This window comes from Chironomus tepperi, unplaced genomic scaffold (assembly GCF_022539635.2).
Source record: "Chironomus tepperi strain 1889 unplaced genomic scaffold, CSIRO-AGI_Ctep_v1 contig_269, whole genome shotgun sequence".
NCBI lineage: Eukaryota > Metazoa > Arthropoda > Insecta > Diptera > Chironomidae > Chironomus > Chironomus tepperi.
This window is the reverse complement of record NW_027226391.1, coordinates 223,367-249,036: the sequence shown is the minus strand read 5'-3', so window position 1 is coordinate 249,036 and position 25,670 is coordinate 223,367. Positions and strand designations below refer to the sequence as shown.

The 25,670-nt window shown below is 30.9% G+C and overlaps 5 protein-coding genes and 1 long non-coding RNA gene across 7 annotated transcripts; 2 read left to right on the top strand and 4 right to left on the bottom strand.

Annotated features, from left to right (window-relative positions):
• Window positions 1-4,564: 4,564 nt before the first annotated feature.
• LOC139091974 (uncharacterized) lies at window positions 4,565-5,323 on the bottom strand. The gene is made up of 2 exons (XR_011544559.1): window positions 5,132-5,323; window positions 4,565-5,055 (listed from the first exon to the last, which is right to left on the bottom strand). It is a non-coding gene; the product is annotated as an uncharacterized lncRNA (long non-coding RNA).
• Window positions 5,324-6,148: 825 nt separating this feature from the next.
• EMC1 (ER membrane protein complex subunit 1) lies at window positions 6,149-10,219 on the bottom strand. Of its 2 annotated transcripts, XM_070642248.1 has the most exons (9): window positions 10,062-10,219; window positions 9,057-10,000; window positions 8,885-9,001; window positions 8,770-8,784; window positions 8,010-8,614; window positions 7,677-7,878; window positions 7,423-7,575; window positions 6,709-6,879; window positions 6,149-6,631 (listed from the first exon to the last, which is right to left on the bottom strand). In XM_070642248.1, exons 1-9 carry the CDS (start codon window positions 10,163-10,165, stop codon window positions 6,243-6,245), a joined length of 2,700 nt encoding a protein of 899 aa, XP_070498349.1. In that variant the 5' UTR covers window positions 10,166-10,219; the 3' UTR covers window positions 6,149-6,242. The 2 variants fall into 2 exon arrangements, with proteins under 2 accessions (XP_070498349.1, XP_070498350.1); XM_070642249.1 differs by lacking the exon at window positions 8,770-8,784.
• Window positions 10,220-10,733: 514 nt separating this feature from the next.
• On the top strand, window positions 10,734-12,699 carry LOC139091985 (transmembrane and ubiquitin-like domain-containing protein 1). Its single transcript, XM_070642250.1, has 3 exons — window positions 10,734-11,090; window positions 11,174-11,636; window positions 12,109-12,699. Exons 1-3 carry the CDS (start codon window positions 10,946-10,948, stop codon window positions 12,509-12,511), a joined length of 1,011 nt encoding a protein of 336 aa, XP_070498351.1. The 5' UTR covers window positions 10,734-10,945; the 3' UTR covers window positions 12,512-12,699.
• Window positions 12,700-12,720: 21 nt separating this feature from the next.
• Rat1 (5'-3' exoribonuclease 2 Rat1) lies at window positions 12,721-24,207 on the top strand. Its single transcript, XM_070642245.1, has 4 exons — window positions 12,721-12,865; window positions 13,071-15,226; window positions 15,340-15,632; window positions 23,631-24,207. Exons 1-4 carry the CDS (start codon window positions 12,791-12,793, stop codon window positions 24,080-24,082), a joined length of 2,976 nt encoding a protein of 991 aa, XP_070498346.1. The 5' UTR covers window positions 12,721-12,790; the 3' UTR covers window positions 24,083-24,207.
• LOC139091983 (carboxylesterase 5A) lies at window positions 15,343-17,623 on the bottom strand. The gene is made up of 4 exons (XM_070642247.1): window positions 17,425-17,623; window positions 17,261-17,369; window positions 16,398-17,203; window positions 15,343-16,305 (listed from the first exon to the last, which is right to left on the bottom strand). The coding sequence occupies exons 1-4, from the start codon at window positions 17,504-17,506 to the stop codon at window positions 15,647-15,649; spliced, it is 1,656 nt and encodes a 551-aa protein (XP_070498348.1). The 5' UTR covers window positions 17,507-17,623; the 3' UTR covers window positions 15,343-15,646.
• On the bottom strand, window positions 19,688-21,141 carry LOC139091977 (dynein assembly factor with WD repeat domains 1). The gene has a single exon (XM_070642240.1). The coding sequence runs from the start codon at window positions 21,139-21,141 to the stop codon at window positions 19,882-19,884; it is 1,260 nt and encodes a 419-aa protein (XP_070498341.1). The 3' UTR covers window positions 19,688-19,881.
• Window positions 24,208-25,670: the final 1,463 nt, after the last annotated feature.

The following is a 25,670-nucleotide window of genomic DNA, read 5'->3' as shown; positions in this document are numbered from 1 at the left end:
ACTTATTCAACAAGTAGCAGCAAAGAAATTTTTTTCGTTAGCTTTTCCGCTCATTATCAAAGCAAGCCACATCGAGCGTATAGAAAAGCAGATTCCGTACGTTAACCGTTATGTTGCTAGACAGAGGGCACAGTCGTTGATGACTGTTGATAAGAGAAATATTTTGTGAAAAAAAAAATTAAAATAAATTCAAAAACATTCCGCGATTGTTGTCGACTAAATAAGAAGAGGATTTAAATGCCGCGAAAAACAAATAATGGACAGATAATGATCATTTAACGGATCCCTTAGTGGAAGCTACTAGAAAATAATTTCTTTGTTGCATAATTCAAATAAAAAACCTGTAGCGCAAAAAAAGAGAGATAAAAAATAGTGATAAATAGCAAAAATTTACACATTTACAATAATTAAATTAAAAAATTATGTAAATTGCAATTAACAGACATCATCTCGCATCATTATTATGTATCTGTAATTTTTTTGTATACTGCAATTGATCAAATTTTTTTTTATATCAATTTTTTTAAGTTTTGAGTTATATGCTTTTGAGTTTAACACATTTAGTTTAAGTAATGTGTATATATCTTCTGAATAATGCATGATGTGAGCCTTTTGACTGCTGATAATTATGGAAAATCAGTAAAAGCTTTTTTTGTCCGAAGTGAAGTTGACTTCAGAATTTGAAATTCAAAACTTTTAACGGTTTTTTGTACTAAAAATTCAAATCATTTAACGGCTTTTTACAATTTGAAGTTAAATGTCCTAAATTTGAATTTTAACGGAAATTTCAATAACCTGAAGTTAGCTTTTAACGTACTACAAAATTCAAAAAATTTCATAATTTTTAACGGCCACTTTAATTGTATGAGAAGATATGTACAAATTAACTTTAATTAACACTCGATCAATTGCATTTTACTTGAATAAGTTTCGATTTTCTTTCAACATTTTTTTTTTTTGTATTTAAAATTCAGCCTTTCACGTACTTTTTTTTTAAAATATTTTTATTTTAAAGTCTAAATTTTGTGTGCAATTAAAAAAAAAGATTGAAAATTTTCTAAATATACAAAGAAGCACAGGCAATTTTTTTTACGTAACAAGTGCAGTCACGAGATGCATTTGTAGATTATCTTGGAGAAATTTAATTGAATTTTAAAAAATCAATAAACAATTTCATGAGTGAAAAATCAAAGTGAAATTGAGAAATAAATCGCAAAATAAAATAAGTAGTGAGAAAAATATGGACAGCATAAGTGAGAGCATAAAAAAAAGAAGTGAAAATGAAAAACTTTAAAAAGTGTCAATTCCAAAAAAAAAAAAATTAAAAAAACTATGAACTATGAACTATTACGGAAAAAAGAGTGAAGAAATATGGCAAACTAAATACTATTGGAATTAACTGATAAGGAAAAACTAATGTTTTCATCTTCAATCATGTACATCATGCACGATTCACGGCTAATCATTATGGGTATTTTAAACTAGAACTTGTCGTAATTATGACCTGACTCGTGCATGACTACGTGCAATTTAAATGAGATTATTACACAAAAAAACTTTATTGAAATATTAGTTTTTTCTTATTTTAATGTTAATCACCTATTGAAGGTTGATGACCATTCAGCATAAAGGTGCAAGACCATGCCAAACATAAGAATAACAAGTTTCAATTATTTGTATTTTGTACGTCAGTGATATACAATAATAACAAAAAATATATAAAAGATCTCATAAAGGTGTTCAAAATGTGCTTAAGTACATCTTTCTACATTGTTGCTGTTGCTTAGAGCTAGTCTCTAATTTATTACAAGCTTAGTCTTTTTTCATTTTTTCATTGAGAAACTATTTGAGGGTCGATTTCATAAATTGTGATTTCTCTCAAAAGCTGGGTGTGAAATTTAGAGGACAGTAGGAACTCTAGATTGTCGGATTGTCTCGGGATGCTCCTGGGATTAATCCGGATTAGATTTTAGTTAGGTTTAACATTTTTAATCCGAGATTAAATTTTTGAGGTTAATCGGATTGGATTAAAAGTTAATCCGGACTTTTTGAATTGATGGATTTAATTTTTGACAAATTTTTGATTCTTGGATTTGAATTTTAAAATTTTTAATTGTAATTTGAATTGAAAACATCGGATTTAAATCGAAAACATCGGATTTAAATTGAAAACATTGGATTTAAATTTGAAACTTCAAATTTGAATTCAAATGTTTAAAATTGAATTTTTGAGAATTAAATGTTCAATAACAGAATTTGAATTCAAAACCCAAGTTTCAAATTACGGATTAATCTCAAAAATATTCATATTCATTGAGGATTAAAATAGACATAAAAAAATATCACAACATAGATTGTGAAATCGACCCACAAAATAGAGGCAAAGATCATCGATGAAGCAACAGCCAACGTTTAAAAATGAGAAGTTTTCGTAGAATTGAATGAAAAATTTATGCCATAAATTGATCACTGATGAATAAAGTATTTGTATAGAAATGAAGCAGTTTATGTTATTCATTTAATAGTATTTTCTTTCACAAAAAACTATACTAAAAATATACATAACGTAATTTATATTTATTTGACAAAAAATTGTATAAAAGAAAAAAAAACCAACAAAAATGGGATAAAATTGTGATCTTAAAAATACCTAAATGAAATTAATTTATAAAGTTAAAAAAAAAGTGAAAAAAAAGCATGAAACATATTTAAGAAATAATATAAAAATATTATTGTGAGATGATGAAGAGCTTCTCTTTATATACAATACGAATATTATATCATAATCACTCTCACATGACACACCAAAACCACCAAATGACTTATTATGAATCTTCAAGTAATCTAAACAAATTTGAGAATGAAAGGGTGTTGAAAGAAATCATTTTAAATTAATATTTGAGATAATCCGTAGAGTTATGAATGTGGAATAAAATAAAAGTTATAAATTATAATTAATACAAGTGATTGTGTAAGAAGGAAGGAGAGTGTAGCTGATTGACATTGAATTTTTAAGGCTTCTCTCATATTATTATTTTTGATTCGTTTCCTTCAACTTCATATAGCCTTCCTCTCTTCTTATTATGGTCACAAAAAACATAAAAAAAAGCCAGAAAAAAAAGATTTAAAAAAATCCATAAATGTCTTATAAAAAAAAATCATCTCTAAATGTATTTATAGTTTATTCATTAATTTAAAATTAACTTATTTTTTAATTAAATTAGAATCACACAAAAAAAAATTGTGACGACCATTTTCTGACAAGAAAAAAAAAACTGAATTGATTTCGGAATATAAAAAAACCAATCAATCAAATAATAAAGAATAGAAAGTAAATATTGATAAAAAAACAAAAATATTTTTTGGCATTTTTCTTATCAGCTTGACTCTTTTTTTCAGACTTTGAATTTTATTTTTTTTACAGCCCAGATATTCGGAAGTGATCGATTTGAGGTTGTATCGTACCTCACATTAAATTTTGGTCATGTGATATTGAGTTTTTGATTATGTTTGAGTTGTTGTTTTGTCATATATTTGAGTTGAAGTTATCCTAGAGTTTCTATTATCTTACATGGCTACTTCCTCATTGTATGAATTATTTCAAGTTTGACGATAATTTTTATTTGTTAATATTATGTAATTTTTTACAATTTGAAAAAACGTGTTTCTAAATATTACAAATGTGGATTTTGAACCTAAAAAATTGTCATTTGAACTTTAAAGTCTTACAAATTATTCGATTTGATTCTAAAACCATACAAAAGTTTTGTAAAATTGAATAAAACATTACAAATGTTTTGAAATTTGAACTCAAAATCTGGGTAAAAATATAAATACTTGAAATTAAGCAAATGAGTCGATAACTTTATAAATGCTTTTATTGAAGCATACGAACGATTGTAAATGTTCATTTAAATTCTGAATTCTGTACAGATTTACCTTGAACTCAAACTTTGAATTATGGAATTCCTTCAAATTGAATTTCGAACCATTCAATTTGAAACAAATTAAACTCAATATCACACAATTTCATCAAATTGAACCTTGCACAATTCGATTGCATTAAATTGAACCTTAAACCATACAATTCTTTCAAATTGAACCTAAAACAATAAAATTCCATTAAATTGAACTTTAAACCATACAAATGCAATGAACTTTGAATCACACAATTCCATCAAATTGAACCTTAAACCATACAATTTTTTTCAAATTGAACCTAAAACAATACAATTCCATAAAATTGAACTCCAAACACCAAAAATACAAATTGCTTTAAAAATTTAATTTCAACTGTCCAAACTTCTTCATTTGAATACAACAATAAACAACAAAAAACTTACTTAAATTATCAAGTTCAAAAACATTTAAGTATGTCATAAACAAGTCCATACCAAAAATAGCAATCCTGTTAAACAAATAATAATTTTTATATTGATTTGAATTACAATTTGTGATTAGATATTGATATCAAGTACCAAACAGGGTACCAAACATAAGATACAACGTCAAAAAAATTTCAGAACGCAATAAAAAAAGGCATCTAACATAAAGGCAGGAGAACTTGATTATATAAAAAGATTTTTTTTTTATTATTTTTGCACGTACGCATTCACCTTCAGAGACTTTAAGTCCAATACAATTACACTAAACAGGAATGTGTGTATAGTTTACAACAATATAAACATATGTGAAGCATATGAACACACAGCTGTTTGTGCAAAATGCATCGCGATGTGCATTCGACTTTTATATACACAACTTTATCGGATGTGTAGTATAAAGGAATAAAAAGGGAAATGAGCACATAGCACAGATGGTGTATTGGTTTGTCAACATTTTAAGTGTCTTTTTATTGCTTCTTCTGCTTCTCTCTTAACGTTTATGTGGCTATCTACACTTTTTCAAGGCCAGTACATAAGCATCCATCCGCACGACGAATCTTTTTCTTTCTGTTTTTGAACTCATTTATTTAACTTTTAAATGCTGATATAAAATATTTTTTTGTTCGTCAATCTCTCACATTTTTTTGTTTGTTAAAACCTATGTTGTCATCTACACACGAGAGTTCAAAAATTGAATGAAAAGAATCAAAAAAAAAATATTTCTTTATTTTTAGACTAAATGTTACCGTAATACTCATCAACTCGTCTGTATAATGTAAACATTGTTGACTCTTCACACTGACAGAGAGATACGATGAAAAAAATAAACGAGGTAATAAGGATGTCTAGCTTTAAAATTCGTCAATTATTGCGCATCTTTGGAATTTTTTAAATTCCTGATCAATGTTATTCAATCAAAATTAAATAGAATCATTTTAAGTTCATTAAATTGCACCACTAAACCACAATAATGCCTAATTAACGTTAAAATATTTATTTTAGATTTTAAATTTTTAACGGTTTATTGAAATTCAAATGATTTTGAACTGAACTAAAGTGAAGTTCAGAATCTAATTTTTTTAAACGGTTTATTGAAATTCAAACGATTTTGAACTGAACTAAAATGAAGTTCAAAATCTACAATTGAAGGGTTTTTTGATATTCAAATGAACTTGAACTGAACTAAAATGAAGTTCAAAATTAAAAAAAAATTATAACGATTTTCGAAATTCGAATGAATTTGAACTGAACTGAAATGAACTTGGATTACTGAAATTCAAATTTGTTCAGAAATCCAAATTGAACTGAAATTTAAATTCAAGCAAAACTGGACAGAACAGACACAAAAATCCTACTCAGTCACGATTGAAAATAAGATAGAGGCTATATTACCCAACAAATTAACTCAATACTAATTGAAAAAGTCATTTTAAAACAAAAATATTGAGTAACTTATGCGGTATGATACAACATTTTAAAATGACTTTATCATTGAACAAATAAAAGCTTATCATAAATTGATATTAATGAAAAATTTTAGTTAATTAGTTTAATCGACCCAAAATGAACGTCATATCAGTTTTGGTTTTTTTCAGACTTAGTCGCGCTAGAAAAATAAAAAAATAAAATGAACGATAGACATAGATAATTGTGAACTGAAAGCTTTCATATACTAATAAATAAATTGAATGTTTAAAAACGTGCAGTCTGATTGATCAGCACGTGTCATGAATGTTCTGTGATTGATATAATACAAATATCGATTAATTCACCAAAACAAAATGTTTTTTTATTCCACATTAATGATCGAATGACTAATTTAATTCAAATAAATTATATTAAATTGATAAAAAGTCTCTACTTCCATGCTTGTTTTATAGTCTTTTTCGCTGCTAAATGCTTAACAACATACGATGCTGTGATGAGTCCTATAAGGACTGTTGAGATCAAGAAATAATCGAAATCTTCTTTCAATAAATCAAATGTTTTTGATGGTGAAACTCGAGTCACGAATATATCAAGTCCATACACCATAACAAGGCACGTGCTTTCCAATCCACTTGGTGCTGTATAAATTCCGTTAATTTTCGCTATCGTTTGATTATAGTTGATGATATTTTCATGTTGAATCACAAGTTCTGGAATATATGGTATTATGCCTTCATATTCAGTTGGAACCATTGAATTACGTCTCGGATCAAGTAACATCCATGGCATTTCGACGACAGCGCCAGAGTCAAGAGCCACTATATTACGAAATTAAATAATATTAAATGCATTATTTATTATAATCAATTATTCTTATCATCATAATTGTACATACTTAAGACATGCTTATTCGTAATTCCTTTCTCCGTTATTGTCTCGCGAAGTGCAGCAATACTACTCGAAATTATATAAGTCTGACGTTCGACAAGTGGCGATGGTGGAGCATTCAATGAACTCCAAATTGTGCTATTTGTTTGTGTTTTGCCTTCATATAATTCTATTGATGCTATAAGGCAAAAAAATGAAAAAAAATAAATATAAATAAATTTGAAATTAAAAAGAAGAAAGGAAGCATGGAATGTGAATTGATATGGATTAAAATATTTTATCAGTTGTTATTTTTTTTTCACTTCAAAACAACATAATCGTTATTCAAAGGCATTTGTGCTATAATAAAGAAATAATTTCCACGTGATGCGCAATTTCTTTTAATCGAATGCTCAGATTACATAGTGAAATTGAAAACTATGTTGCAAAGACGTGATCACTCGTGACCGATTTGAGTGCATTTTTCCACAGTAGAATAACAATATTGGAAATAATGCAAATTATATAATTTAAAAATTTAACGGTCATAAATTATTTGAAAAATAACGGTCATTAAATATTTGAAAATAAAACCATAAAATTTCAAAAACAGAAATTCCGTTATTCTCAAATTTCAATATCAGAAAAATTGCGCTAGAGGCAGAACGAGAACCCCCAGGTCAACGAAATCGATAATTCACAAAAAGTACTGAGTAATGATGATTACATAAATAATACTCACTAATCTCATTACGGCGGATTTTTTCGTTGTAAAATGAGTAAACAAGCCAGTTCTCTGAATGAACGATTCTAACAGGTCCTTTTGCACGACGATGGTTCATCGAGAAAACAATTGCACCGCTTACAACGTCAATTAGATGAACATTCAGCATATCTAGAACAACAGAACAATAACATAAATATGAATAATTCATGATAAACAAAAGTGTGCTAAAAATCCCATTATTTTTTGGTTTTCTTATTTTCGTCACTTACATTTATGAATACTATCAGGTCCTTCAGTAACGACCGCAATTAAATTTGGGTTAATGTATTTGTATAATACAGATCTGTCGGCCAAAACACGACCTTGAGAATGAACACGTTCTATTGGGTTCTTGGAGACAACGTGTGTGATTTTTTGCTCGTTATCGCTTCCTCCCAAATTCAAGATCCATGTCGGCAACAATTCTGCTTTCTAAAGATATCCAAATGAAAAACATGGATTATTTCAACGGTTTTGTAAATTTCAAAAATTTAACGGTTTTTGTAAGATTCAAATGGGTTTCTACAGTAAAATTCAAAACTGAAGAACTCGTTAAAACTTACATCATTTTCATGCTGGATCACATATCCATTAAGGAATCCTGTTTGCTTATTGACTGTATAGAAATAAAATCCATCGACTTGTTTTAATGAACTTTCAGGTAAAACATGAACCTTATCATCGCTGTCAACTAATAAAATTGGACGTAAAAAGTTATCTCCGTAATTTAACAATGAAGCTTGTTGAATTTTGTAGTCCAAGTTCAATAGCCCTTTATCAATTCCTTGTCCCGAAAGTGGATTGAATTGGAAGATAAGACCATTGCCTGTACTTTTGTCACGTGCAATTACGACACATTGAGTTGGTAATGGATAGAATTTTGATGTTCTTTGAACCAACAATCTCATGCCTTGTCCATTTGAGAATCCTTCAGAATTTTTCAGCACACGTACCCAATGTTGTTTACCCGAAACGTTATCAATACCAAAAAGCTTTCCTGATTTAGTCAAAATAACCATCATTTTATGTAGTCCAAAATCATCACGAACTAAACCAGCACGTTGTGAAAATGAAGGCGGTGGTCCAAGTCCCAACAAATGAAGTGCGATGTTTTTGACCATTCCATATTGACTGTGTAATCGACGGTACAATGAACTCAAAATATCAGCTGTGTATAAAAAGGAAAAAGAATATAGATTATTATGCTTATTTTTTGCCAGTGGCTAATTGTACACAAAAAAAAGTGAAACAATACACGCAATTAGAGAACTAAAGCAGCACACATAAAAAAATGACATAAAATAGTTTTACAATCCAACATACAATTAGAATGTTCCTCTAAAGACATGAAAAGAGTGTAATTATAGAGAAAAAAAGGTTGTAAATTATTCATGAAAAATTGTGTCAATCTATTATTAGATTAATATTTTAGACCTACCATCACCGCTGTTTAGTTCCTCCTCGATTGCACCTTGCGCATCTGACAAACTCAATTCAATAAATTCTACTGCAGTTATTTTAGTCAGCGACTCTTCACGTACCCATTTGATTTTTCCTAAATTAAATAAATGATTAGAAAATATAAAGGAAGTGCCAATTTAGGACGTTACCTTGTTGAACAAGAGCTAATGCACCATCATCTGTTGACATAAGGAAACGACATGCAATTTGATTTGCATCGTCTCTTTTTGCCTTGCACTTTGTTGCCATAATCTTCAAATTGTTGTCTAATGTCTCAGGTAAGTCAGCTATTGCTGTTAAATCAGCACTATCGGTAAGAATTTTAACTTCCTTTTCCTTTTGAACTACTTGAATGATTTTATCACTTTCTACGTATAACTCGGCATCATTATTATTCTCATAGATGACTGATAGATCCTCTAAATTAAGGACCGACTTGCCAACTTGAATTATATTGTCTTTGCCTCTAATGACTTTAATTGAACTATTTGGAGATTCAATTGCTTTGGTACGTAAATTATTTTGGTCAGCTATTAGATCTATCACAAGCAATTGCTCTTTAACAATACATGCAAAATATTGTCCACTGAGGACACAGTTATCTTTAGTGATGTATGCTGCAAAGATTGATGATGTCGTTGGTTTGCTTTGTTGTCCAGTGCTTGCATGATATTCAGTCACTTCAATATGTGAGTTCCATACTGGTAAAACATGATAAATGTTGTGTTCTCTGAAGAAGAATTGTGAATTTTCTGGATTTTGGGATGTAGCAGTTATGGACCATTCCCAAAGTAAATTTCCATTATTCATGTTATATCCTCGGAAAAAGAATGGATTATTTCCATTAACAGTTATTATATCAAATGGACTTTGTTCACTCGAATGACTTGCTATGGACTTGCCGTCTCTCGTGACATGCAGGAATTTAATTTCTCCTCTTGTATTGTCCGTCTCAAACACTTTTCTCCATAATATATCACCATTTTTACTAGATATTGCCGCTAATACGTTCTCATCTGTTGCCACTATCGATTTATCGGCATTTTGGGCATCAAAATAGCCAAATTTAACTGTGCCTACAAATTTTTTCCTCCTAAAAAATATGACGAGGTTTTTAAGATAAGTTTTGCATGAATTAATAATGAAATACTCACCAATCAAACTTGCCTATTTGATCTTCATATAAAGCGCTACATAAACTTGTTACTACACTTAATATTAATACAATATTTAATAAACTGTTCTTAAATTTCCTCATTTTTACTAATTTTTCTTCTTAATTATCAATTATCATTTGAAAACCGAAAAGTCGAAGATGGCATGATCCAGTGAAAAATTAAGTTTGAATTTCAAATGACCGTTAGGTGATTGTAGGATTGTTAAACTAATTAACGGTAGTTAACACTAATTAATATAAATTTGTTAGACCATAATTGTCATTTAATGACTGTAAAAATCTCCATGTTATACTATTTTCTATCTGAAAAATTATAAAAAAACAATTTTCTATGAAAATATTTTGGAACATATCGATCAGCTAGAAGCCGCTGCACTTCAAGCATGAAATTTCCTATGATATTACCTATAATCCAACATATATCCATTTGCTCATCAAAACATCCAATTTACAATTCCTGAAATTGATTAAATTGCAATGTTTCATTGTTTAATCCAATGTTTAATCTGACGATTTAAATTAAATCCAATGTTTAATCTCAGGTAAAATTTAAATATGCCGACTGACAGTCAAACATGCCAAGAGAATTGTACATTGGAAGAACTATACTGTGCATTACTTCCATGGATTGCAAAGAAAATATTCTTAAAGAAAATATTTTGCGATTTAGTTTAATAAAAATTAATTAAATTTTGTTTATGTAGTTATTTTTAAGAATTTTTACTTTTCGAACCTCATAAATCAGTCAATTGATACTGATTATCAATTGATTGAGTTAGTATAGTTAAGAGAAAGTTACGAAATAGTCTAGTGAACTTCGCAAAAAGAAAAAAAGTCGCTTTAATCAATGAAAGAAAAAAAATGTTTGGCGAAAATGAAATTTATTTAGGACATCTTTTATTTACGTCCACAATATTTGTTATAATTTATTTTGTATGGAAGTCTACGGAAGTAAGACGTGAAATTGAAATTCAACCAATTGAGGATATCCAACATACGTTTGGAGGTGACTTTAAATTATTAATTAGATAAAAATGTCCTTCTAACTTTCCATATTATTTTTTTTCGTTCTATATGCATCGGGGATAGTCCGCAGAAGTGCATCGATTATTTCAAATGCATCCACAATTTCAACTAGTACAATAGAAGAAAATTTGTCAAATAGTGTTGAGGAACTTGCCCAAAATATCTTTACAGAAGCATCTGAAACATATAATAATAATGTTAATAATAACAGAAGCAGTAATGACTCATTATTGGGTGGACGAAGAACTGATGATGATTTGTCAGAGGATGAATTATCAGAAGAAGAAAGAATCATCCGGGAAATGGATGGAGATCTTACACCACAATTAAGAAATAGACATCAGCGATCTTTGACACGTGATAATGAGGCATCAACGTCCACAACAAGAATTATCGATGCATCAAGTAACGAGAGTAGTAATACAACAGTAGTAGAAGACAAAATTTCTATCAAATTGAAATATTTAAATGATGAAATTAAGACAGTCGAATGCTTTCTTAATGAGAGCGTTGGAAATTTTAAAAGGTAAGGAGGAAAAATCGGCATGAGAATCAGGTTTTTACAGTTCACTGAACTACATAAAGTCATTTAAATTGTGTGTAAATTTTATTCATTCGTCAATCTTTTTCTTAACGCATTTTCCCAAAGTGATGAGACTTCTAGTTCTAATATTGTCTATGTCTGTCGATATCCTATTGATCAGTTCTTTTAATGGAAGTTATGCTGTTTTACGTAAGTAAATATATGTTACGGTAAACGTAACATATACGTACGTAAAAAATACGTACTTTTTTACTTGCGTAAGCGAATTACGTAATGTTTTACGTACGTAAATAACGCAACGCTTTACTTTTAAACGTAAAAAGTAAATTATGGCAGGATGTAAAGGAGCATTGGATAGAACATGATCGATGGGAAAATGCGTTTATCTCAATCATCCATGACTAGCCTTTTATACTATACTCATTTACACTTTTGTTTCTTTCACTTTCCACAGACGAAATTTTAAAACAGAACTGGAATCAAAACTAATAAAATTGATCTTCAATGGGAAGCTTTTAGAAGATGATTCTAAATCCATCCAACAGTGTGGTATATTTTCGGAAGCGACAGTACACTGCTTAATTGTTCAAAAGAAAAGTAGCAACATAAATGCTTCATCGACGAATCCAAATAATGCAAACGGAAGCAACAGAAATGGAGCGAGTGATACCAACAATAGTCTCATTAATAATTTTAATATTGCTGGCATTTTTCTAGTGACATTAACGCTCATTTTCTGTTGGTATTGTCGTGTTCAATATGCATCTTATTTTAGTTGGTATTCAACAATCGGATTAATTCTTATGACATCACTATTTATCATACTAATTCCGCTCTTTTCGATGGTCTTTAGCTAAATAATATGTAAATTATTTTATTCATTTTTAATAATGTCAAATGCTTCACGATAATATTGAATTGAGACGAGTCAAAACAAAAAAAATTTAAGCTTTTATGCAGTCGCGTAAAAGTTTTCAACTGTAAAAAAATATTTAAAAATTTATGAAAATATAAAGGGAAAAAAACTATTCAGAAATATTGAAAACTTTTGTATCAATTTAAATCGAGGACCCCCAATAATAAAATTTACAGATCTATTTTAATTAAATTAAACAGATAGTAGACATATAAACACAATGGGAGTTCCAGCATTTTTCAGGTGGTTATCACGTAAATATCCTAGTGTTATTATCGAATGCACAGAACGAAAGGTAAATTAATAATTTTGATAAAAACAAATGTTTCCGCGAAATGCTTCTTTAAGCAAAACATCCAGATAAAATTTCAAGAAAATCTCAGATTCTACAACTGTTTAGTGCTTCTTTACACAAAACATGTATCAAGCTACCTGTTTTTCTTAATCATTATTCAGCTCCAAGCTCTAATTCTCACAATTATTCATCTAATTTATTTTAGAAAATTGATGAAACAACAGGAAAGAATATATACGAGGATGCATCACTACCGAATCCAAATGACATTGAATTTGACAATCTATATCTAGATATGAATGGTATAATTCATCCGTGTACACATCCTGAGGACAAACCGCCGCCAAAAGATGAAAATGAAATGATGGTGGCAATTTTTGAGTGCATTGACCGGCTGTTTTCAATAGTACGTCCACGAAAAGTATTGTACATGGCTATTGATGGTGTTGCACCTAGAGCTAAAATGAATCAACAACGCTCAAGAAGATTCAGAGCATCAAAGGAAGCGGCAGAAAAAACAGCCGAAATTGCTCGAATAAGAGAAGAATTGAAGGCAAAAGGAGCAATTTTGCCACCTGAAAAGCCTAAAGAACATCATTTTGATTCAAATTGTATCACACCTGGAACTCCATTTATGGAACGACTAAGTCGTTGCTTACAATATTATATTCATGACCGTTTAAATAATGATCCAGGATGGAAAAATATTAAAGTTATTTTAAGTGATGCTAATGTTCCTGGCGAAGGAGAACACAAGATTATGGATTATATCCGTAAACAACGAGCACAACCTGATCATGATCCAAATACCCAACATGTTTTATGTGGTGCTGATGCTGATTTAATTATGTTGGGTCTTGCAACTCACGAACCTAACTTTACAATCATTCGAGAAGAATTTTTGCCAAATAAGCCACGTCCATGTGACATTTGTGCTCAAATTGGACACGAAATGAAAGACTGTTCAGGATTAGATATGGAATATCATGCACAACAACCAGACATTGAGTTTGGAAAGGAAACAAAATTCATTTTTGTACGTTTAAATGTTCTGAAGGAATATTTAGAGAAGGAATTAGTTATGCCTAATTTACCATTTAAATATGAATTTGAGCGGGTCCTTGATGATTGGGTGTTCATGTGCTTCTTCGTCGGTAATGATTTCTTACCACATTTGCCATCACTTGAAATTCGTGAGAATGCTATTGATCGACTTATTCATTTGTACAAAAAGTGTGTCTATAAGACTGGAGGCTATTTGACTGATTCCGGTGATGTTGCATTAGAACGTGTCGAGATGATTATGAGGGATCTTGGTGAGGTAGAGGACGAGATTTTTAGAGACAGACAAAAGAATGAAGAACGCATGAAGGCAAGGAATAAGAGACAAAAAATGGAAAGGGAAAGACGACCAAATTTTGATATGATTCATAAGACACAATTTGCACCGACTGCACTCGGTCAAGGTAGAGGACCAAATGCTATTGTTAATGCTAAGGAAGACATAATGCGAATAAGTAAAATGGCAATGCATTCATCATCAAATGCAGCTTTAGATTCAATGTTAAAACCTGTTGGAAGTTCATCAAATAATGAACCTCAAGGAAATCGTGGAGTCAAACGTAAGGCTGAAGATTCCATCATTGAAAAGGACATGAATAAAGAGGAAGAAGATGATCAGGCACATGATGAAGTCCGTTTATGGGAAGATGGATTTAAAGATCGTTATTATGAATCTAAATTTGATGTTATGCCTGATAATATTCAATTCCGATATTCTGTTGCATTACAATATGTTCGTGGATTATGCTGGGTCTTGCAATATTATTATCAAGGTTGTGCAAGTTGGGAATGGTATTTCCCATATCATTATGCATGCTTTGCATCTGATTTTGTAAATATTACTGGAATTAGTAAGAAATTCACTAAAGGAACTCCATTTAAGCCACTCGAGCAGTTGATGGGTGTATTTCCAGCTGCAAGTAGACAACATGTTCCACTTCCATTCGCTAAATTAATGCTTGATCCAAAATCATCAATTATTGACTTTTATCCTGACGACTTTCAAATTGACTTGAATGGAAAGAAGTTTGCATGGCAAGGAGTTGCTTTATTACCATTTGTTGACGAAAAACGATTATTTAAAGCTGTTGATCCTTATCGTAAGGATTTGACATTAGAGGAACAAAAACGTAATCAACTTGGTGATGATCGCTTATATGTTGGTATTGGATGTAAAGATTATCAATTGTTAAAGAAGTTTGCTGAAAGTGAAAATGATTTTGAACGTGAATTTCCAATTTCTATTGATGGTATGCAAGGACTTGCTGTACTTTCAGAGGAGAACATCCCAATTGGCGGGTATGTAAATTATTAATTTGTAACGGATTTTTCAAATTTAAATTTTTGTTATCTAAATTTTTCAAATTTATTTTGACAGTTATTAATGAGTATAAAAATATTTTATTTTACAGAACTTTCCCATCAGTTATTCCTGGACTTCATGACTGCCTCGACAATCGTGTAGTTACAGTCAAATTCCGTGATCCGAAATATGCTGAAGGATTTATTTTCCCTGCTCGCGTTTTGCCAAATGCAATTCAACCACCAAAAGTACTAAAACAAGGAATGGATGAAGGAAATTCAAATTACAGACCAAACATTGGTTTTAATAACAATCGATCACAGTTTGCTACGGTTGGAGATGCAGGACGAAGAACTGTAAATCATTATACAGGAAACAGATACTTCGATGGAGGAAATTCTGGTGAGTACAAGTTTTTAATTAAATAATCCAAGTTTACGTCCACCACCGCCAATAATGTCATTAACTTTTGGCACCAACGGAATATTCTTTAAGCCTTCTGCTAAAAATTCGCAAGATATTTTCTGCGTTGCTTGGAACGGCGCGCCTAAAACTGAAAGTTCGCAGATTCTGAAATTCTTGTCGAAAGTCAATTTGTCAGAAATTTTGATGAAATTTGTGGCATCAGCTTTGAAAACATCTAATAATTGTCCATTTAGTGACATTTGTTTGCTTGACTCATTCATGTAAGCAAACTGTGTGATTGTCTTGATGAAATTCTTCCTTGCTTCCTGATCTCGAGACGATTTTAGTTCCGTTCCATTAATTCGATTCCCAAATACATCGTGAGCATCAAATAAGTATGAAAGTTCATCTCCATGTGCTACATATCCTTTTGAATTTCCCTTTGAAACTAGAGGAAGCGGCTTTAGAAAGTTTTTTCCACTTCCTGACAAATCTCCAACATGATCAAATTGGTAGAAAAAGGCAGGTGCAAATTTCGACCATAAACTTGCTGTTAAAGTTATTGGAATGTTGAAGAAAATGTCTGTTGAGACGTCAATAAGCTTGTTGAGCATTTTCTCAGGTGATAGGTTGTCTGGGATTGTTAGGTATTCATTTAGTGATGGGATATCTGAAAATTTGAAGATGTTTAATTTTAATCCATGGATTTAATTTTAATCCTCGGATTTAATCCAAGGGTTTAAATTTCATACTTTTACTTACTCAATAAGCTCAACACATTTGTGACTCTGCTATTCGTTACATTCAATAAATCGTTAAGCTTTAATGTATTCATCGACAGCTTAAGGAAATTAGATGCGGATCCAAAAATCTTTGTGACTTCCTTTGGATGCATGATATTTGCAGTTTCATGTTTTGTGGATCCAATTAAAATTGGAATTTTTCTTTTTGGTTCCTTTTTCATTGACTCATTTGGATTTTCTGTAATAATTCCTGGTAATCCACGGTCATCATCCTTACCTTCTATATTAGGAGATGTTCCAACCATTCCACTCATTGATTTCACTATGTCTTTATTTTGTAATCTTTCTATTTGTAAATTCGAGTCTTTCGTGATGATATCATCAATGGATTTTGTCCGTAAACAATGTAGTAGCTTCATTTCATTGTCATGTGAACAATTGTGTGCATTGGCGATTTCTTTTGTGGAATTCTTTCCGTCTTCCTGATACGAATATTGATCGAGTGAACTACCGGACATAGCAATTACTCCATCAACGGAACTACGTCCATATGGCGATCTAGTTAAAAACATCGCTGCGGAAGCTCCTGATCCATGACCCATAATTGTAATTTGATTTTTATCACCACCAAAAAATGAAATGTATTGCGTGACCCATTTTAGTGCTGCATGCATATCAAATAATGCCACATTTCCACCAAAATCTCTAGTTCCGTCTCCAAGTATTCCTAATGTTCCTAATCTGTATTGAATTGGTACAAAAATTACATTTTGTTGTGCGATTGGTTCTGCGCCATACTGAGATGCTGATCCATAGCGATATGCTCTGTGTAGATTTAATTTCATTAAATTAAGTTGATCTAGGATGTAAAAAATTCCTTACCCTCCATGTATGAAGATAATAACAGGCAATCCAGAAGATTCATCAGGCATTTGAGGTGTAAAAATGTTTAAAGCTAGACAGTCTTCATCTCCTATAATCCTTCTTGGATCTAATTCAAAATTATTAATTTAATTAATTCTATGTCCACTCAAATATTCACTTACCATAATAATCAGGTTGAGGACATGGCGGTGCATTTTGTCGTGCATCAACGTCGCCTTTCAGTCTCTTCAATGTCGGCCTCATAAATCTATTCTCACGTACTGGCGGTTCAGCATATCGAATTCCACGAAATGTATAAAGTGCTGTTGATGGATTGAAGTATCCTTCGACTCGAGAAAATCGACCTACATGATTTATAAACACTACGGGATCGTCATATGGTGGCACTTTTGCTGGTCGCCCTCCAAATATTGCATCCACTTTTGAGAATTTTAATATTGTAAATAAACTTAATGTGATAATTAACGTCTGAATTGGATGCATTTTGCGAGAGAACTGAATTTTCATTATCGAAATGGGATATGAGGAAAGAGTTGCAAAGTTAAGTTGGGGAATTATTACGTGTGATGAGATGTATTGAGCGCTGTTTTGCTTCATGTTCCTTAATAATTATCGAAATTCAAAAAATCATGATAAACGGTTCTAAAATATTTGAAAAATAACGGTCAAAAAATATTTGAAAAATAACGGCTAAAAAATATTTGAAATATGTAAAAATATAAAAGTCAAGACACATTTCTGTGAATTGACAGCAATTTTGTTCATATTAGTCACACTGTCCACATATAGGGTCAGTAATAATTCAAACAAAAGTATGATGAGTAACTAAAAGCATCAATAATCCGATATTTAACCTTTCATTTAACACGTAACTTACTTACTCATCCAAAACGATTCATCTAAGTCCATATTTCCTCAAAACTTCCTGCATCATAATTATCATGCTGCAAAAGTACTTTCAAACATTCTAATCATTTCTCATGCATTACAATAATAATAAAAAAATCCATAATTTCTGCTTGTGATAATTTTTTATTTTATTCTGTCATATCGACATCAACAATCGTATCCTCAGCATTATATTCCAATTACATGCGTCACTTGCATTTCTACTACATAATATAATCATAATAAATTGATGACGGAAGGGCAAACAATTGTGTGAATTTCGTATTTTCTGTTGATTTGATGAGGATAATTACTTTTTCTTTCATAGCTGCTTGCCTGCCTGCCTTGCCTAAATGAGAATCTCACTCATATTCATTTGTTTATGTGTATTTTAAGGCTTTAAAAACATTTATATGGAGATATACATAAAAATGCCCTAAAAATTTACACAAGGATTTTTGATTGTGACACGTGTCATCTTTGTGAGTTTTGAGGGAAGCAGCATACATTTTCCGATGTTTTATTCTTAGCGTATTTACTCAATTATGAACGTCGCTAATGTGTGTCTGTTGTTTGTCAGCCTGACTGTTGTGCGACAATCAATTAACTTTCAAATCTATTTTAACCGTTAATTTTCAAATTTATTTTGACCGTTATTTTTCATTTTTCAATTTTTATCATTGACTTAACATTTGAATTATTTTTGAAAAAATGCGCTCTTTCTGAACACCAGCTATGTCCACAAACTATTTTTGTTATTATTCTCTCGTTATCTCATAAGTTGTTTATTTGATTCTGCATAATTGCAATTTTATTTGAGTTTTTCCTCGCATATTAAAGACACAAGTGTGTGAGTGTGTGGATGGATGTGGGCGATAAAATCATGAAAAGATGTTTTCGTGAAAGCCGTAAAAAATCAATTAGAAAGTCAATGCTTGCCTTGTTTGCTTTCATTTTACTAATTTGAGATCTTTTGATACACAAAGTTGCATAAATGGAAATTACTTATGGGATTTTGATCTGTGAGATGGGAAGTAGTGAATGTAAGTGACTAGAGATGTGTAGCGCATTAGAGGAATGAGGAAGGAATGAATTTAGATTAAATTATTTAACAAAATCTGATGTTGCTCTTAATTGACTGATTTTGATATTAAGTCAAGCTACAGGGACCAGGGTCTATTTCCAGGGAGCAGGGACAATATCCAGGAACTAGGGTCTATATCCGATGACCCAAGTTCCCACTTCTAATCCATTCCTTAATTTCTGAGATGAATTTTGGATTAATCATAATTCAATGCTAAAAATGTCAGCAGCAACAACACTAAATAGAAATCTATTCCAAAAATATATAAGATTTTCATTCTAATTAACTAATTCCTTAAACTATTTATGATGTTAAGAAGCTTGATGATAGCTAAATACTTTGTACTATCTTGAAACTTTATTAAAACCTACAAAGGAAAATGAATTTTTCATGTTATTAAAAATAGAAAATTTGTCTTCAAAGACATTAAAATTACCTCTAAAATGAGCATAAACAGATCCTTAAGTACATAAGATGAAGCATGTAGGTAGAAGAAAATTAACAAATTTGCACAACAAATAAAAATATATTAAAATTATTTATTAAGTGGCAAATTGTTAAGGCTAAGACGTCGTCATTCCTCTTCAAGTTCGATGCATACACTACATTTCCTCTTTGATTGTGATCCATCAATATACCATTCCAATCATCTATATAGCTTACAAGTATTATCCTTACTTGCTGTCAATATGGCATCTCCTGTGTAGTTGAAGCAGCATGAGAACAATTCATTTGTATGTCCTGTGAGGACTTGTAAGCATAAACCATTTTCTGTATCACTATCGACATGCCACAATCGTGCGGTTTTATCTGCTGATGCTGTGAGCAATAAACTACCATTTGGACTAAAGCAGACTTTTGATATTTCATCGTTATGTCCTTCTAAAGTCAATAATAATTCGCCATTCTCATTCCATACTTTTGCCATACAATCACTACTACACGTTGCAATCTTTCCCGTATAGTTGAAACAGACATCAAGTACTTCATCATTGTGCTTCATTGTAAAGAGTGGAGATTTTGTGTCTCTTAGATCCCAAATTTTAGCCGTACCATCAAGTGACGATGTGGCAATTTGATTGTATGATGCATTCCATATACAATTTGAGATTTCAGCATCATGTCCACGAAGGACACTTACTGGATCTTTTTCACGTATGTCCCAAATCATTGATGTTTCATCAAAACTTCCAGTTATTAATAAATTTCCAATTCCATTAAAATGACATGAAATCACTTCAGCTTCGTGCTTACGAAAGCTATTTATTTCCTGTGCTGTTTCGGTTGACCAAAGAATTGCGGTTTCGTCCATTGAACTTGTACAAATCATGTCACTATTTTTATTAAATTCAGCACCAACAATTTCGCCACTATGTCCCCATAATGTATTGAGGCAGGCGCCAGAACTTACACTCCATATTTTTGCTGTCTTATCGAATGAGCCAGTCACAATTTTATCACATTTTGGATAGTTGAATGCCACTGAAAACACGACATTCTCATGTCCTTTTAAAATATTGATTTCATCGCCTGATTCAACATTCCATATACGACATGTTCTGTCATAACTTCCCGTAATACACTTTTGTCCAGATCTATCAAAATCAACATTTGTCAATGGTAGGATGTGAGTTTGGAGTGTCTTGTAAAGATAAAATTTATTCTTGACGGGCTCATTGAGTTTCTGTTGCATTTTTTCAAGTAACTCATGCACCTGTGGCTGAATATCCTTTGTAAATATTGCTGGCTCACGCTTCCTTAATTGCTTCATAATCTCATCTAAATCTGATTTTATAGTCAAATCGAAGACATCGATACACTTTGTTTCCTCCGTATTGTTATTTCTGGTATAATTAAAAGCTAGGCCAGGTGGAAAGTAACGTAAATAAATTTTCTGTAGCTTCATTGTTATCTACAAAATTTAAACAAGAAATTAAAACAAATTTTATTGCTTTAAATTAAATTTAAATTAAAGGAAAAATGAATTTAAACAGAATTGAGTCGTGATGGATTTTTTCTTTTTTTTTCGCGATATATCAATAAACAATTGAAAATTGTTTCTATGGAAATGCTATAATTCGTTTTTATCAAACACGAAACAATTTAAGTTTATTAAAGAATTTATTTTGTTCTATTGATGAATTGTTATTTACATGTTGTCATGTAATTTTATTATTTGTGTCTTTGTCATGTCGTGTAATTGCTAATTAATTTAATTAGGTTATGATTGTTAAAAGAAATTACAAAAATTAACGGTCTTCAAAAATTTAAATTTTTCATAAAAATCTAACGGTTTTTTAAAATTCAAAAATTTAACGTCCTCAAGAAATTCAAAAATTTAACGAACTCTAGAAATTCATAAATCTAAGGGATTTTCAAAATTAAAAAATTTAACGAACTCTGGAAACTCAAACATGTAACGGTTTCAAATATTTCAAAATTTTTACGAAATCTGCAAATTCAGAAATTTAGCTGTTTCCAAAAATTCAATTCTACAATTCCAAAAGTTTAACGGTTTCTAATAATTTGAATGGGTTTTAATTTCCACAAAATTTGAATTTCCAACGGATCTTTAGAATTGAAAATCTAATTTAAATTTCCAAAAACCGTTAAACAAATTTGAATGGATGAATTTCATCCACAACAGACAAAATGATAAATAACCCATGAATATCTTCCAAAATATGCTCTTTAAATTTTTTGAGAGGATTATCTGATGTTATATCCTCCTACTATTTGCTGAATAACAACAACGTCTCTTTTTGTACCGACTTTAAAAAATGAAAAAAATTGGATAGTAATCTAAAGCTTTTTATCTGTCAACATGATGACTGTCGCTTTGCTTTTCTTTAATCATTGCGAAAACATTACTTTCTTTATTGTTTGTGCATGAAAACATCATATGCGAATGAATGGATACTTGAGAACATGATGCAATTAATTTTCACAACTTGGGTCTAACCAATTATTATGATTATTGCTTACTTTTTTGCTATTGTGTACAGCAGAAAAGAGAGATCAGATTTTTTCATCATTTCTCTATCGTTAATTAGGACTTTTTTTAACTTATTTTTTTGTGTGTGTACAGCATGAATAATAATGGAAGAATGTCACATCTCCTATCGTGGATCGGAGCATGAATAATGAATGAATAAAGGAACAAATGAATTGGAATGAAGGAGTAGCTTGATTTTTTTTTAAAAATAATGTATATACCCCATTGTTAAACATGATGCACATTAAGGTTATGTCATGCTTCCTCTTCAAAGTTGACAAGAAATTCAACACTAGAGCACGTACGGAAAGGTTGTTGAATCGAATGATGTAGAGAAAAGAAATCAAAGTTTAATTTTCAAGGAAAATTTTTCTTGTGCTGTAGATTTTACTACTTTTATTAATATAATTAGTCAGGAAAAGAAAATCCAGCTTTAGAGATATTAATATCAAAGATAACGGATTTTGAAAATTCAAAATAACGGTTTTGAAAAAGTTCAGATGATCGATTTTCAGATATTCAGATTTAACGGTTTCCAAAAGTTCAAAATGCGTTTTCTAGATATTGAAAAATTAACGGTTTTCAAAAATTCAAAATAAGTAACTTTTCGATGTTCAAAAATTAATGGTTTCAAAAATTGACATTTTTTCAATATTTTCATCATCTCATGAATATAATCAAGCTTAGTTACAGTTGAAACCCAAATGATCTCAAGTCTCATCTAGAAAGCAAGTCAGCCATGATCGCGAGTGATGGAAATGTTAAGAAATTATATCAATAAAAGCTATAATTCGTTTTCCGATTCCAATATTTGAGTGATGTCAAAAAATTAATAATTTTTCCTGTTTCTCAGCCTAACAAATGGCCCAGTAATCACTTAATATAAATTTCAATTCTACATCTGTTGCAATATAAATTCTTTTGAAATATAAAATTCTCAAAAATATGCTTCGATACTCTCCTTCTGATACTTGAAAACGGAAGTATTTAAATCGCAATGATGGTTAATTAATGCTGTATAAGTTCTCCTATTTTTTTATTTCAAGTTTTTCATTGCATATTTAGAATTAATTTTAAGTCGAATATGCTTAAGTGTTCTCGTTAGCATAAAATTCATTTCATTGCTCTTTTTACTTTACTCGTTGCCTCTTTTTTTTCACTCTCTCCTTGATGGATTTGCGTTGACTGTAAATACATAATGAATCTCACTAGGAATAAAAAAAAATCCAAATGTAGAAAATGAAGAATTTACTGAGATTGTTGAGCTTAATGGCTCTTCTGGACTACAAAGGTTTCCGTTTTGGTGCCTAATTGTGGCACTTCACTCTCTCTTTCCATTTCTTTTTCTAGAAAACAGCTTCAATTATTTCATTATTTAATGTTCTCATTTTCTTTTACAGATCGTAATGATTCCAATTATAGAAAGCCGTACAATCAGCAAGGTTCTTCAGGTGGAAATAATTATCAACAACAAAACCGTCAAAATTATCAAACGAATCAGAGTCGATTCAGTAACAATTACAGTAGTGTACCACCACCTCAGCAGCCACAACAAAGAGGATATCAGTCATCAAGACCAGCCTTCTCTTCATCATCATCATCATCATACACTCCAAATAATCAGCAAAATAATCGAGGTGGTGGATATTCACAATGGCGTACAGAACGTGGTGGACATCAAGGTGATCGCGGTGGATATCAGGATCGTGGTAATCAAGGACGTAATCAGTCAAATCGTGGCGGCTATCAACGATACGATTCGGAACAAAATCAACGATATCATTCATCTCGTCCTGATCGCGTACAAGGACCACCATCAAATCAGTATGGCGGAGCTTACAGTCGTCAGTAACTGTAATTAATTTGAAGGATTTAAAACAATGAAAAAAATGATTTTTTTATTTCTAACTTTAAGATTTGATTTATATAGAGAATTTTTTTGAAGTAATTATAATAAAAAGGCACACATTTAACGTATATTTTCATTCCTGACTGATTTCAATCTTGGATTGATCACAGCGTACACATATTCTTACTTCATTTGCTCCTTAAGTACCTCATTTGAGACGTTAAAATGCTCTTAAGAAATCTTTTTTTTTACTTTCGTGATCACTTCCATTACTTAGCTTTCAATTACTTTAAAATTTTATTTCTATAGAGATGTTAGACATTTGATTTGACTAAGAACAGATTTTTGTTTTTTTCTTTCGTTTTTTGCTTATAACACAATTGCATCAATCAAGAAATATCGGAAGGAAGCTGGGAAATTTATTATGTTCGGACCGTAAGGAATTGAATTTTAAGATGTTAAGATTGTTCAAAGCTATTAAGGTTCATTCTGATTTAAATAGGGTAGTGTAGTTCAAACTGTGTGTCGCGACATAGCGCGGTTGCTCAGTGGTGTGGCGATACAACAGTGTGATGACACAATAGTGTGGCGTGGCATACAGTTTGAACAACACTGCATCATTCCTTAACTACCGAGAATTTATTTACTGTACAAACTATATCCTTATCTCACAACTGCATTCAATGTCTCCATTGACATCACAATAATATCCATAAAAACCAGAATAAACCAGAAGCAGACGGTGCGAGTATCAATATTTCAGATGAAAAAAATTTTATGCTACATATTGCTATATATATTTATATGCTGTCACAGAATGCTGGTGCTGCATATGGTCTTTTTCGCTCAACCCTCTTTTTGCTCTGCTCATTCTCTCTCAATATAGGTTTATTCATGTCCTGGTAAAAAAGCAGAGGGCTTTCAAGTGGCACTTGAAGCAGCATAAAAAAAATTTTTTTTTTTACTCTATTCTTTTACATTTGAGCACGGTTGCATTTTTTCCATACATTCATACGTCACTGTGTACTTTATTGTCAACATGTACGTTTTTGGACAAATATGAGCGTAGAGAAAACAAATAAATTAACGGAATTGAAGGATGAATGATGCCATTTTCTGACTGAAATGGAAATAATTGATAAGAATTAATGCATGCATATGTATGCATTTAATGCTTATTAAATTGAAAGCAATCAAAAATTTGCCGACACAAAAAGTAAATAAAAAGTTCTTTTTTTAATGTCCTACAAAGTTGTTGTAGCTTAAATTAAGTTAATTGTTTCGTGGATCACGACTTATTGATCATGTTTTCTTTCCAGTGTCCATTATAAAATGACTGTGCGGTGCTGTTGCCCGATACTAGTAATTAGTTTCTGTCCAGTGAAGTAACAACTCCGATAGTGCCTTAAAATGAAATCAGGTTACGTGCTACTTTTCCTTACTTGTGCATTTGGAATCGTTCGAATTGTTAAATCTGGTGGAGGAGATCACTGTAAGAATCTGTTTGTTATGGCTTCCTGGTAGGGAACGTTCGGAAATTACGCAACGCTTAAGGAAAGAGCTTTGGGAATACAATTGTGCTACTGAGTTC